Raw genomic sequence first — 12,855 nt, 5'->3', positions numbered from 1 at the left:
ATTAAATCAGTCTTCCACTGAAGAAAAGTTGGGTAGTATGGATTCCCAGCAGTGTGGCTTCATAATGAATTGTACCAACATCTTAAGGAAGAATGCGTGTTCATCCTGATTCTTCACACAGAGCAGCATTTTGCTGTCATCAAAATCTGAAAAGATATAAATGAAAGGCAAAAGGAAAGAAGGAAGGAAGGGAGGGAGGGAAGGAGGGAGGGAAGAAGGGAGGAAGGAAGAAAAAAACTATAAACCAGGGCATTGATCGAGTCTTTGACCTTTCTCTAGTTGTGACCCACTTCTCCCCTCAGAAGGTTCCCTTCAATAAACTATCTAATTAGCAGGACTAAGAGGAGGAGGAGCAGAGGGGAAGGCTTGATTTCATTCCAGGGATGTAAGAATGGTCAAATACATGAAAATTATTGGGTATAAGGCAACAGAAAAATAATCAAGGGTAAAAATTGCACAATCATTTTTCTAGATACAGACAAACATCATTCCTTGGTTAGGAAATATGATTTTGTGTTGAGAAAACCCTAAGAACCTACAGTAAGACTCTCAAAACCATAAACAAATTCACCGGAATAGCAAGGTATGAAAACAAAGCGCAAAAATGAGCAATGTTTCGTTTTTGGTACAAGGTCTCAGCCAGGTAGTCCAGGCTAGCCCCAAACTGTTAATCTTCCTGCCTCCTCTCCTCTGCATTGTGATTACAGCTGTGAACAGCTGTGCTCCATCCTGCCCGCCAGTCAGTATCTTTTTTATACATCAGCAATGAGCTTACTGGGAGAAAAATTTGGAAGCTATCCCATTCATGAAACTCTGAGAATAATCCAGGAGTAAAGCTAACTAAGAAAGAGGAGAACAAACTTCTACAATAAACATTACAAAATCCACTGAAGATAAAGGTTAAGGACACAGGAAGATAGAAAAACCTGTATGTTCATGGGTTGTGAGAGTAACTATTGTTACAATAGCTAGCCCAGAAAGAAAACTACAGATTCAGTGCCATCTGCATCGAAATGACAATGACACTATTCATACAACTAGAGAAAAAAATCATAACATTCCTACAGAAGCACAAAAGGTCCCAAATAGCCAAAATAATCATGAAGAAAAAGAAATCTTGGCAACAGCACAATATAGAATAAGACATATTGTGGAGGGGCTGAAGAGACCAAGAGCACCAGAGGACCTGGGTTCGAGTTCAAGCATGGGCAAGGCAGCTCGTAATCATCTGTAACTCCAGCTGTGAAGGATCCAATGCCTTTTTCTGGTCTCCTTGGGCACCAGGCAAGCACGAGGTGCACAGACATACATGCAGGCAAACCTGTCAGACACATGAAGAATCAGTCAAACAAACACAAACCACTCCAACACATAAAATAGACATACTAGGGGCAGGAACATACTGTCGTAGTAGCAAAGCACATTGTTCTAGCATAAAAGCAGACACACTGGCTGATGAAACAGGACCTAATGCAGTTCTTGTCCAAAAGTAGGTTCCTACAATTTGAATTTAATATCTTCTATTGCTCCTACTAGCATGCTGTTTCTGGTCTCCACGTGGTTTTCTCCAGAGGTTTGCCTCACTTGGCAGTCAGTATTTGACCTTACAGTTGAGCCTCAAGAAATTTCCACTCACTGCCAGGTATGATGGTACATCTCTGTAATCCCAGCGCATGGGAGATGGAGGCTGGAGGATCAGGAGTCCAAGGTTATGCAAGGAGTCTGCTTGCATAACTAGCAGCCTCAGTTAAACGAGACAGAGATAAAGCGAGAGAGAGTTGATTTCAGGTCTCCTCACACTTATCATAATTTGTCCAAGAGATATATAAACAAGTATCTTTCTTCCAGTTCAGTGTGGGGTTGGGGCTGACCCAGGTGCCACAATTTCTACAGTTCAACTTTTTCATAACGAACCAATAACTGAAAGCCAGTGTCACTGAATCATGGACAAATTCGGGGGGCTTTGGAGGAAAATCTGTCAGGGAGTGTCCTTAATTTGAGATAGCCAGAGAAATTCAGCAGTAGGTCAGGCAAAGGATGTTATCTTTGTAGTGAAATCCTGACTCTGAAGGGCACAGAAAACACTGCTTCAGTTTAACTCTGGAGACAGCATGTCATATATTTGGGTAGTAAGTGCAGCAACCTCCAGTCAGTGAGCTACACTAGAATATCTATGGTTTTACTGTCCTCTGGTGGGCACAGAGACCCTTCAGTGCCAAACTTCCTTACAGATATGGTACTCTCACCCAACGCTGGGCCTCCGAAGCAGTTACCCTTTCCTGCGTTTAGGAGCTGAGCATCCCCGTGAAGCTACTTCCTGTCGTCAGTCCCAGGCCACGGCCTCATGTCCCTTTTCCCTCATCATTAGAAAATCATCTGTAAGTCTCTTCATGCCCTCTGGGGCATCATGGGAGGGGAACAAAATCTGCTTCTCTCTGGGTGGTGGTGGCTCACGCCTTTGATCCCAGCACTTGGCAGGCAGAGGCAGGTGGATCTCTGTGAATCTGTGGCCAGCCTGGTTTACAGATCGAGTTCCAGGACAGGCTACAAAGCTACACAGAGAAACCCTGTCTCAAATAATAAAATAATAACAACAACCCACTTCTCTCCATTCTGCTGGCATGTTTCAATTTTTATGTTTGGGTTGAGGAGCCAGGCAAGGCTGTTTTTATTTGGGGGGGTGTTTTGTTTTTTTTCAAGCTGAGCATTCCCACAATGCTCATATAGAAAGAGGTATTCCAAATACCCAGCAGCAGTTGCTTTATTAGCAGGAATGGGGAGAAAGGTCATGAAAACCAGGACCTGGGGTGCAATGCAGTAACTTCAGTTTACAACTATTTATTGAGCTCATGTTTGTCAGATACCTTCCACCTGCTTATCCTTGCTTCTCCACGAGGCTCAGTATTCAGGTTTGGCCAGCTGACCTGCAGAACCGGATTCAGCCAAGCAGAGGCACTGGCGAGATACCAATAAATGGAGAGTGAAATCAAATTATTCCACCTATCCATACCTGGGTACCATCCAAGGTCACTTGCCTCTGGTTCAGAAGACTGCAGTTACCATCAGGCAGCGGCTTCCCTTTAGGTTGGGGATCACAACACTTCACCAAACGCTGTTGTATTTTTTTGTTCCCAACCTTCCCATGCCTCTATAAAAAAAATTGTAGTCCCTTTGTGAAATTTCTCCTGCTGCCAAGTTTGCATGGATTACTTGCTTCTGGTTAGAACTCAGACTCAAAGAATCCCAGTGGTAGAAACCCAAATTGACAGGGGCAGCAGTTAGATTTGGGACGGGGGGGGGGGGGGGACGCGGGGGGGGGAACGACACAATGCTCCTTTCCCAAGTGAAGCCCAGGTTAATAGCAGTGCATCTTCTTATTTAATAGTCCCAGCAGACCTTTCAGATAAGGGAAATGCATCCAGAAAACTGTGTACTTTTCTAAAGGTCCTCAACATACAAGAACAGTCAGATTCCATAAACACTGAGCTGCTCTGGATAGATATACAGAGACCAAGAAATTTCCGGGGAAATGCTTGATCAGAGACTGAGGGTTAAGAGGGGATCCGGTCATGCATGTTTCTTGGGAACATCCTGAATTTCAGTGTGGAACTGCAGCTTCTATTCTTTTCAGCACCGACTGTCACTGCTTTGACTTAGCCATATTTCGTGGATTTCCGGGCGAGTCTTTGTTCTTAGAAACTTTCTCCTTTTGATTTTGCATAAGAAGTTGTCACAAAATCGTAGGATGTGTCCGAGGCCAACCAATGGGAGTGGAGCGAGTCGTCCCGCCTGTGACTACAACTCTAGGAGTCCTGGTCCATCTGCCCCATCTAGTGCAGCCCTGACATGACGGTGACACTGAGCCTGGAGCCCGCGGGCCGCAGCTGCTGGGACGAGCCGCTGAGCATCGCCGTGCACGGCCTGGCCCCCGAGCAGCCCGTCACGCTGCGCGCCGCCCTGCGAGACGAGAAAGGCGCGCTCTTCCGCGCCCACGCGCGCTACCGCGCCGACGCCCGCGGCGACCTGGACCTGGCGCGCGCGCCCGCGCTGGGCGGCAGCTTCTCCGGGATCGAGCCCATGGGGCTGCTCTGGGCCATGGAGCCCGAACGGCCCTTCTGGCGCCTGATCAAGCGCGACGTGCAGACGCCCTTCGTGGTGGAGCTGGAGGTGCTGGACGGCCACGAGCCCGAAGGCGGGCGGCTGCTGGCGCGGGCGGTGCACGAGCGTCACTTCATGGCTCCCGGGGTGCGGCGCGTGCCCGTGCGCGAGGGCCGTGTGCGCGCCACGCTCTTCCTGCCTCCAGGTGAGCTGCCCTCCACCTTCCCTTTGCTCAAAGTTCCTCTGTGGTTTTAAATGAAGAAAAAGGACTTAGGACTCAGAGGAAAGGAGACTGGACCGGACTGGAAAGGGTTTGTTATGAAGATGTTGTTTCGCGGAAGCTGGTTCTTCAATTCTACAGCTAAGTTATAAGATCTTTTAAGGAAAGGAACAAGCTACTTGTAATATAAAATTAAAACTAGTGGTAATAAATCGGGTGGTGGTGGTCCACGCCTTTAATCCCAACACTTGGGAAGCAGAGACAGACCAATCTTTAAGTTCGAGGCCAGTATGGTCTACAGAATGCGTTCCAGGACAGACAGGGATACACAGAGAAACCCTGTCGGAAACCATAGCTGTTTGAACATATTGTTTTAAATGTTAAATCTGTTTTGAGCTGTGCATCATAGTCCAGCAGGTTGGGACACTAAATCAAAAGACTGTCTTGAGCTTTGGAGTTCAGGCCAGTCTGGTCAACATAACAAAACCCCTTTTCAAAACAAGGGACATTTCTCTATCTTTTCTTTTCTGTTTTAAATATAATTTTATTTAACTTTATTTTATGTGCATTGGTGTGAAGGTGTCAGATACCCTGGAACTGGAGTTACAGACAGTTGTGAGCTGCCACATGGGTACTGGGAATTAAATCCCGTCCTCTGGAAGAGCAGCAACGCTCTTAACCACTGAGCCATCTCTCCAGCCCCCTTTTTCTTTTCTTTTCTTTTTTTTCGATACAGGGCTTCTCTGTGTTGCTCTGGCTGTCCTGGAACTCACTCTGGAGACCAGGCTGACCTTAGACTCAGAGACTGGCCTGCCTCTGCCTCCTGAGCACTGGGATTAAAGGCGTGTCCACCACCGCCGGGCCAAGGGATGCCTTTTGATTCTGCGTTTTTCTTTCCATTTCCACGCAATTAAAGTAGAGGGAGGCCTTTTTCTGTCTGCTGGCAATCTGAGAGCCTTGCATAGTCTTACATAAAAGGATGCCTACTTAGCCTCTCAAGTAACCAACGAAATGCAAAATAAAAAAAACTACGGGATATATTGCATAGCTTAAGAGTAACAAAACTTTCAAAGCCTAACATGTCCAATTAATGTTAAATGCTTGGCGGAAAGGCCAATCAGTACATAGCTAGAGAGAGTTAAGTTATTCCGGGAAGCATTAAGTTCATTAAGTTATCCCGGGAAGCAACTAGTTTTTAACTTGGTAGATTAATATGTAACTCTACCATTTTGTGACACATGTGCACTGGAAAGCTTATTGCTTGGAAATAGTCAAAATGCACCCCTCCCAATAATGGAGTCAATGAATAAATGGAGGCATAGTAATTAATCCACAACTGCCAGCATTTTGTGCTCAACTCAAACTGGAATCACACATAGGGAAGCTCTCCAATGGCTGGTCCTTCCCCCTCGTGTTCAGGAGCCACAGTAGCGGGAGGCAGGAGCAGCAACTTGTGGCATCCTCCAGTGTCAGTCCTGCAGGCCTTGGGTATCGGGTCCCTTTGCTTCTGGCCAAGGCCAGCGTTACATCCTCAGGCACCCTGAACCTCTGTAGATGACAGCTGTCTGGAATCTTCTGGTGACCAGCATCTCCTCCCCACAACTTTTGTTCTTTAGTCTTGGCTCCCTGCTCTCTCTCGTTATCTCTGGTCACACCTTTCTTCTTCTCCCCCAGCTACTCTTAAAGCGTGTGGTTGCTTCTTCAGCCAGATGCCTGAACCCTTTCCCAGCCCAGTGACTGCTGCCACGACAACCCAGGAAGCCTGCCCCTTGCCAGGATTACACTCGGAGGATAACTCCAGGCTCACACACTTGCCAGCTGCTTGGCAGTTGTGGTATGCATTCAGGAACTGGATGCCAGGTGCTGGGCACACGCCACCACACAGGGTGGCTGAGGGGTGACAGCGGCAGCCTACTTCAGTGGCTTCATAACTTTCTCTGCTGGGCTTACTTTCAATGAGGGCTAAGCTGGTAACGTAAAGGCAATGGGGTGTAGTGAGGGTTAGCCCACATTGAGAGTAAGCAAAAAAGATCACTCGGGAGAAGCCTCTGCCTAGTGTTGCTAGCCACACCAGGGGAGGCAGCATTAAAAACAGTATCTCTCAGACGACTTGCTGAAGAGCCTGTCTACATAGTTAAAGAGTGATCATCTGACCTATTCAGCCTAGCCTCTGAGCACCAGTCACAATTCCTGAGATTTGTGTGTTAGACCAAACACAGATTTGCCTTCAGGTACAACTATCAGACTAACAGGGGAAACGCCCCCCTCCACACATACACCAAGTTGGAAAGGGTTGTTAAAAACGAGCCTGGTACAAGTTGTTTGGCCACAGCTACACCTAGTGGCATTTTTTAAAACTCTTTGCTCTTGGGGGGGTCACCACCCAACTCCCAAATAAATACACCGAGTCTTATTCTTACTAATGAATGCGGGACCTTAGCTTGGCTTGTTTTTAGCCAGATTTCCTTAATTTAAATTATCCAGTCTAACTCTTGCCTCTGGGCTTTTACCTGTCTATATACCTTTCTTCTTACTCTGTGGCTTGTTGTGTAGCTGGCCCCTGGAGTCCTCCTCTCCTCCTTTTCTAGATCTTTTCTCTTCTTCTTCTTTTAATTCTCTTTGACTGCCAGCCTCACCTATCCTTTCTCTTCTGGCCTGCACACAGAACACGGTATATATAATAAATGTTAAAAAAGAATGCAACAAATCTATGCATCGTTAAACAAATGTTCCACAGTATAAACAAATGTAACACATCTTCAACTACTATTCTACAATAGTAACACCCAGTCATGGTCTTTGTGTCTCATGGAGTGTTTAAGATGGCTGGTGCTGGTACAAGGTGGCCAAGGCTGCAAACAGTCCAATAGCTGTTGATTAGGGAATCTGATTGCCCTACCAAAAGAGTCTTTGATCTTATAGGAAAAACTTATAGGAAAACGGACAGCAGGATAAGAACATCAAGTTTATAGACTTCAATATAAACTTGAGGAGCTTGTTAATACTAACACTGGTTTTTAACAAACTTAAACAGTGCTCATCACTTGCCCATGCCCAAGGCACAGGTGAAGCCAACCCCCCCCATCAGTCTCAATTCTGCTAAGACCACATTCATGGGGTAGGCAAACTAAAATATTTATTTGTTTAGTGTACATGTGGGGTACACATGTGGGAGCCCAAAGTGTAGTTTGAGTTCTCACCTAGTATGTGGGTCCTGGGGGTTGAACTCAGGCAGTCAGTTTGACAGCAAGTGCCTTGTTCGATAAAAACAAAATATGTAAGGCACACATATAAGAGGTGGTGATACCAAGGGGCATCAGTACTTCAAACCCTCTGTGGTGCAGAAGAAAGAACAGGCAAAAGCAGGGCTTTCTGGTGTCTGTCAGGTGTTTGCTGAGAGTCTTATCAGGGCTCTCTACAGGAATCGGATTGACAGAAAGGGATTCCTTAGGTCAGCTATGGGCTCTGTCCTCCAACATCAGCTGTTTACACGGGAGAGGTAGAATGTAGTTGTTGAAAGTCACACCGACCGGATGCCTCGGCCATCCCAATCTGATGAGGAAAGCCTCGAGGATTCCTGGAGAGCCACGTTGGAAGGCCAGAGAATCTGGGTTTCCAGTGTCAGACAAAGTGGCAATAGGAGAGATGTGCTTATCAGCAGACAGAGCAAACACACCAGGACTCCTTTTGCCTCAGATGCTCCGTATCTGGACTGCCAGCAGCAGGTGCTGCCCAGCTAAGGGAAGGGTCTTTTCTCCTCATTTAGTCCTTTCTGGAAATGCCCAGGGGTGTGCCTTATTGATCCCAAAAACCAATGGATTTGAAATCATGATTAACCATAACACTGAGTTATTTAAATTTGACATGTGGAAGACAAACCCCCTTATATAAACACTGAAAATATTTAGGACACAAAACCATGCAAATGAACATGCAGCCCTTTGAGTCTATGCCCATTCACTCAGCAGAATGCATTTGAAATTCACGTGACCTTCTACTCGTCAGGCCTTTCTGTTTCCTCATAATGCTCCCTTCTATGATGTGTCCATTCACTAGCTGAAGGCTTCTGGGTTTGTTTACAGTTTGGAGACAATGAATAAAGCCGCTACACACACTTGAATCCTGCACTGAACTGTGTTCTTGTGTGAACACAGTTTTTCATTTCATTTCTCATTCATTTCATTCACAGAGAGCAAGGACTGGGCTCCACGGTTACGTATGGATAAGTCTGTGAACCAGCGCCCGATGCTTCTGCAGACTGCCCTGTGTGCTTTGCGTCACACGGTATCATGTGATAGCTCTGGTTGCTGCACAGCCTCACCAGCAATTGGCATTGTCCAGTTTGGGGGACAGAAGAGGACAATATTTTTATTGTTGTCATTGTAAAGGTTGTGTGTGTGTGTATGTGTGAGTGTGTATGTGTGAGTGTGTGTGTGTGAGTGTGTGTGTATGTGTGAGTGTGTGTGTATGTGTGAGTGTGTGTGTGTATGTGTGTGTATGTGTGAGTGTGTGTGTATGTGTGAGTATGTGTGTATGTGTGAGTGTGTGTGTGTGTGTGTGTGTGTGTGTTCTGAGCCATGCATGCTAGCGTGCATTCCTACCCCAGTCTTCTAAATGTCCCCTTAATGTCTTTGTAAACCATTGTGGAGCTTTGAGGCTTTAGGTGTGAAAGGGGATGTAGCCCAGGCTACTCTAGATGCTTGAAGGTAGGAGGACCGCCAGTATTTTTACTGTCTGTTGAAAACCTTGTCATCCTCACATGTCTATTAATGCCACTGCAAACACTTTTTTTTTTCAAGACAGGGTTTCTCTGTATTGTTTTGGAGGCTGTTCTGGAACTTGCTCTGTAGACCAGGCTGGTCTGAAACTCACAGAGATCTGTCTGCCTCTGCCTCCCAAGTGCTGGGATTAAAGGCGTGCGCCACCAATATCCAGCTGCAAACACTTCTTAGTAATGTTTAGTTCTGTTTCTTCCCCAGAACCTGGGCCCTTTCCGGGGATCGTGGACCTTTTCGGAGTTGGCGGTGGCCTTCTGGAGTACCGAGCTAGTCTGCTGGCTGGGAAAGGCTTTGCTGTCATGGCTCTGGCTTATTATAACTACGACGACCTCCCCAAGGGCATGGAGACCATGCGCATAGAGTACTTTGAAGAAGCCGTGAACTACCTGCTCAGCCACCCTGAGGTTAGATCTCCCTCATTTCATTGGCTCCTGTCATGTCTCCTCATCAGGTGCTTGGTTCACAAGTGAGGAATGATGACAGCCTCTCTGTCTACTTCACAAAGAGCTCAAGGCCATTGGAGATCTCTAGGTTTGATACAAGGAAAGGGAAAGAAACAGGTAGGGCCACCTCCAGCCAGTGCTCCTTAAATGATGTGCTCAGCAGCCCTCTCCTGCCTATGTCCCTGTGCCCCCGGTGTCCCTAGTGGAGGCATAGGGTGAACTTGACAGGCAACAGCAGGAGACCAGGGCTCTGAGCTTTGCAGATCCAGCCCAGCACAGGCTGAGGTGGGAATCCTGCTTGTTTTATAATTTTATAACCAGAACTTAAGTGACCGGCAGCGTTGGCGCGCTCAGAGAAGCGGAGCTGCGTCTGGAGAAGTTTGAGAATAGATCTTGTCCATTTCCAGCCCCACGACTTTGTCACTTCTGCTCTGTCTACTCCTTTGATAACCAGATATCCTAAATTCATCTTTGTTGCTGTAGCTGAAAATAAAAATATCCCAACAAAAGCAATTCATGGAGAAAGGGCTTATTTTAACTCACAGTTACAGCTCACAGTCCATCAAAGTAGAGAAGTCACTGGGGCAGATGCTGGTCATATCATATTCACAATGGGGACTGCAGAGCCAAGAATGTGCACATGCTAACACTAAGCTCCCTTTTCCCAGCTTTATACAGCTTAGCTTAGGAAATAATGCCACCTACATTCATAGTGGGCATTCCTACTTCAATAGTGACATTAAAAAATTCTCTTAAGGAGCTGGAGAGATGCCCAGTGGTTAAGAGCACTGGCTGCTCTTTCAGAAGACCTAAGTTAAATTCCCAGCACCTACATGGTGGCTCACAACCATCTGTATTGAGATCTGGTGCCCTCTTCTGGCCTGCAGAGCACTCATATATAAAATATAAATAAAAAAAAGAAATTCCCTTAAAGGAGTGTCTATAGGTCAACCCAGCCTAGGTTCCTCATTTTAACCCCTTCCCAGGTAAGTCTAGACTGTGTCAAGGTGACAATTTAAAATTTCCTAGTAGGGTAATTAAAACATCATTGATCATGTAATTATTAGAACTTTAATGAAGAGTTACATTTAAAAGTGGTCAAGGCTACTGTTGCCAAAGGAGTATGAGAGAGGAGAAAGAGATTGATTGATTGATTGATTGATTTGATTGATTGATTTCTATAGGAGGTCAGCCAAAGAGCCATTTGCTTATAGGCAGAGGACGCTGGGATTCAGGGCAGGGGCAGTCCTTGTGCAACAGCGCCAACCCAAACCACCCAGAAGGCACCGCGTAGGGATGGAAGAAAGGGAGCACAACAGACATCTTCCCACAGGTTTTCAGGGAACCAGGGTGCAGAACAAAGTCATAGCTAGTGTGGCCCGGGACGCAGGGCTGTGAGGAGATAGAAGAGGCTCAGAGCAGGGAGGACCTGGGGACCAGCAGAGAGAAGTCGAAAGAGGGGAAGCCGGAAGTAAGCATGGGAGGCCAACCCTGGAGCAAGATCGTGGACAGCATCCCAAAGGCAACTAGAGGTGGCCGCTGAGATTTTGTGGGACATCTGAGAGTTTGAGCTGCCATGGGAATAGGTAGATTGGGGAGTGAGAAAATGAGACATCCTCCTGACAGCTTCTGTCTCCTCAGTGCAGTATGAAAAGCTGAAGGTGGGGTGGGGTGGGGGTGGGGGCTCGAGAGGCTGAGGAGGTCGGGGAGGATGTGAGGGGGCCGTTTGGAGAAGTGGGAAGATGTGTGCAGGACTGATGGGCCACGTCAGTGCTGGTGTCAAATGCAAGTTCAGCCAGCAGGAATGTTTGTTTTCTTTAGATTCCTGAGGTCCATTTCTCAATAGTCCCCTGGCCAAAGGGAGGAGTACAAATGTCTTTTTAGAGTAGCTCCATTCCTGCTAGGATGGTTTCAAAACTGGGTCCATATGTTGACCCTGGTCCATGTAGCTTTCCAGCTGGGCCAACTCACTGTTCGATGCTATTCCTGGACTAATTCTTATTCTTTCTTTCTTCCTTTCTATTTTTATCAGGTAAAAGGTCCAGGAATTGGGCTGCTTGGCATTTCCAAAGGAGGTGAACTTGGCCTTGCTATGGCCTCCTTCCTGAAGGGCATCAAAGCTGCTGTTGTCATCAATGGCTCTGTGGCTGCTGTTGGGAGCACCATGCACTACAAGGATGAGACTATACCCCCTGTGACTATCCTGAGAAATAGAGTCAGAATGACCAAAGATGGCCTCTTGGATGTTGTGGATGCTCTGCAAAGCCCTTTGGTAGAAGAGAAGAGCTTCATCCCCGTGGAGAGGTCTGACACGACCTTCCTGTTGCTTGTAGGTCAGGATGACCACAACTGGAAGAGCGAGTTCTATGCCAATGAGATCTCCAAACGCTTACAGGCCCATGGGAAGGAGAAGCCCCAGATCATCTGCTACCCAGAAGCGGGGCACTACATTGAGCCCCCTTACTTCCCACTGTGCAAGGCTGGCATGCACCTCCTGGTGGGTGCTAATATCACCTTTGGAGGGGAGCCTAAGCCTCATGCCATGGCCCAGGTGGATGCATGGCAGCAACTCCAGACTTTCTTCCACAAACACTTGGGTAGTGAGAGTTAGGGGACAACTCCTAAAATATTACCCATTATCTGATGGTTTGGAGGAAAAGGTTCAAATACATTGTAAGCACATCAGTAAGGATTACTTCAGCTGAACACAGTGCTACACATGGTGTTTATTCAAGGGCTGGAAATGTATTTCAGTGGTACCATACCCAATTGGCTTGTGTAAATCTCTGGCTTCAGAAAACAGGCAAATGTTATATGAAACCTTAACCTATTCAAGAAATATTGCCCAGGGGCTGGAGAGATGGCTCAGAGGTTAAGAGCACTGGCTGCTCTTCCAGAGGTCCTGAGTTCAATTCCCAGCAACCACATGGTGGCTTACAACCATCTGTAATGAGATCTGGCGCCCTCTTCTGGCCTACAGACATACATGCAGACAGAATGCTGTATACATAATAAATAAATAAATAAATCTTAAAAAAAAAGAAATATTGCCCAGAATAAAAAGGATTCCATGAGTAGCCACACTATTGTGTCATTAAAAATTATGTCCTACAGTTCTTTGGCCAGTGTTGCTATTATTATCTTCCTTTCAAAAAGTGGCTTTGGGGTGACTTAAAGGCCTTTTCAGATGCTTGACACATTATAGTCAGCAGTGAAAAGAAGGTTTTGTTTGTACACATATCCAGCAAGAACAGCTGTTGTTTTTAACAAAATCTCAATTGTCTGATTTTTTACCTGTAAAGACTTGGGAGCCACA

The 12,855-nt window shown here is 46.5% G+C and overlaps 1 protein-coding gene across 1 annotated transcript; it reads left to right on the top strand.

The window, feature by feature from the left end:
• Positions 1-3,578: 3,578 nt before the first annotated feature.
• On the top strand, positions 3,579-12,652 carry LOC121139299 (acyl-coenzyme A thioesterase 1-like). Its single transcript, XM_040742779.1, has 3 exons — positions 3,579-4,303; positions 9,298-9,500; positions 11,572-12,652. The coding sequence occupies exons 1-3, from the start codon at positions 3,847-3,849 to the stop codon at positions 12,148-12,150; spliced, it is 1,239 nt and encodes a 412-aa protein (XP_040598713.1). The 5' UTR covers positions 3,579-3,846; the 3' UTR covers positions 12,151-12,652.
• Positions 12,653-12,855: the final 203 nt, after the last annotated feature.

Source organism: Mesocricetus auratus, unplaced genomic scaffold, assembly GCF_017639785.1.
Source record: "Mesocricetus auratus isolate SY011 unplaced genomic scaffold, BCM_Maur_2.0 Super-Scaffold_15014, whole genome shotgun sequence".
Lineage (NCBI taxonomy): Eukaryota > Metazoa > Chordata > Mammalia > Rodentia > Cricetidae > Mesocricetus > Mesocricetus auratus.
The sequence above is the reverse complement of the archived record's forward strand: the minus strand, read 5'-3'. Positions and strand labels throughout refer to the sequence as shown.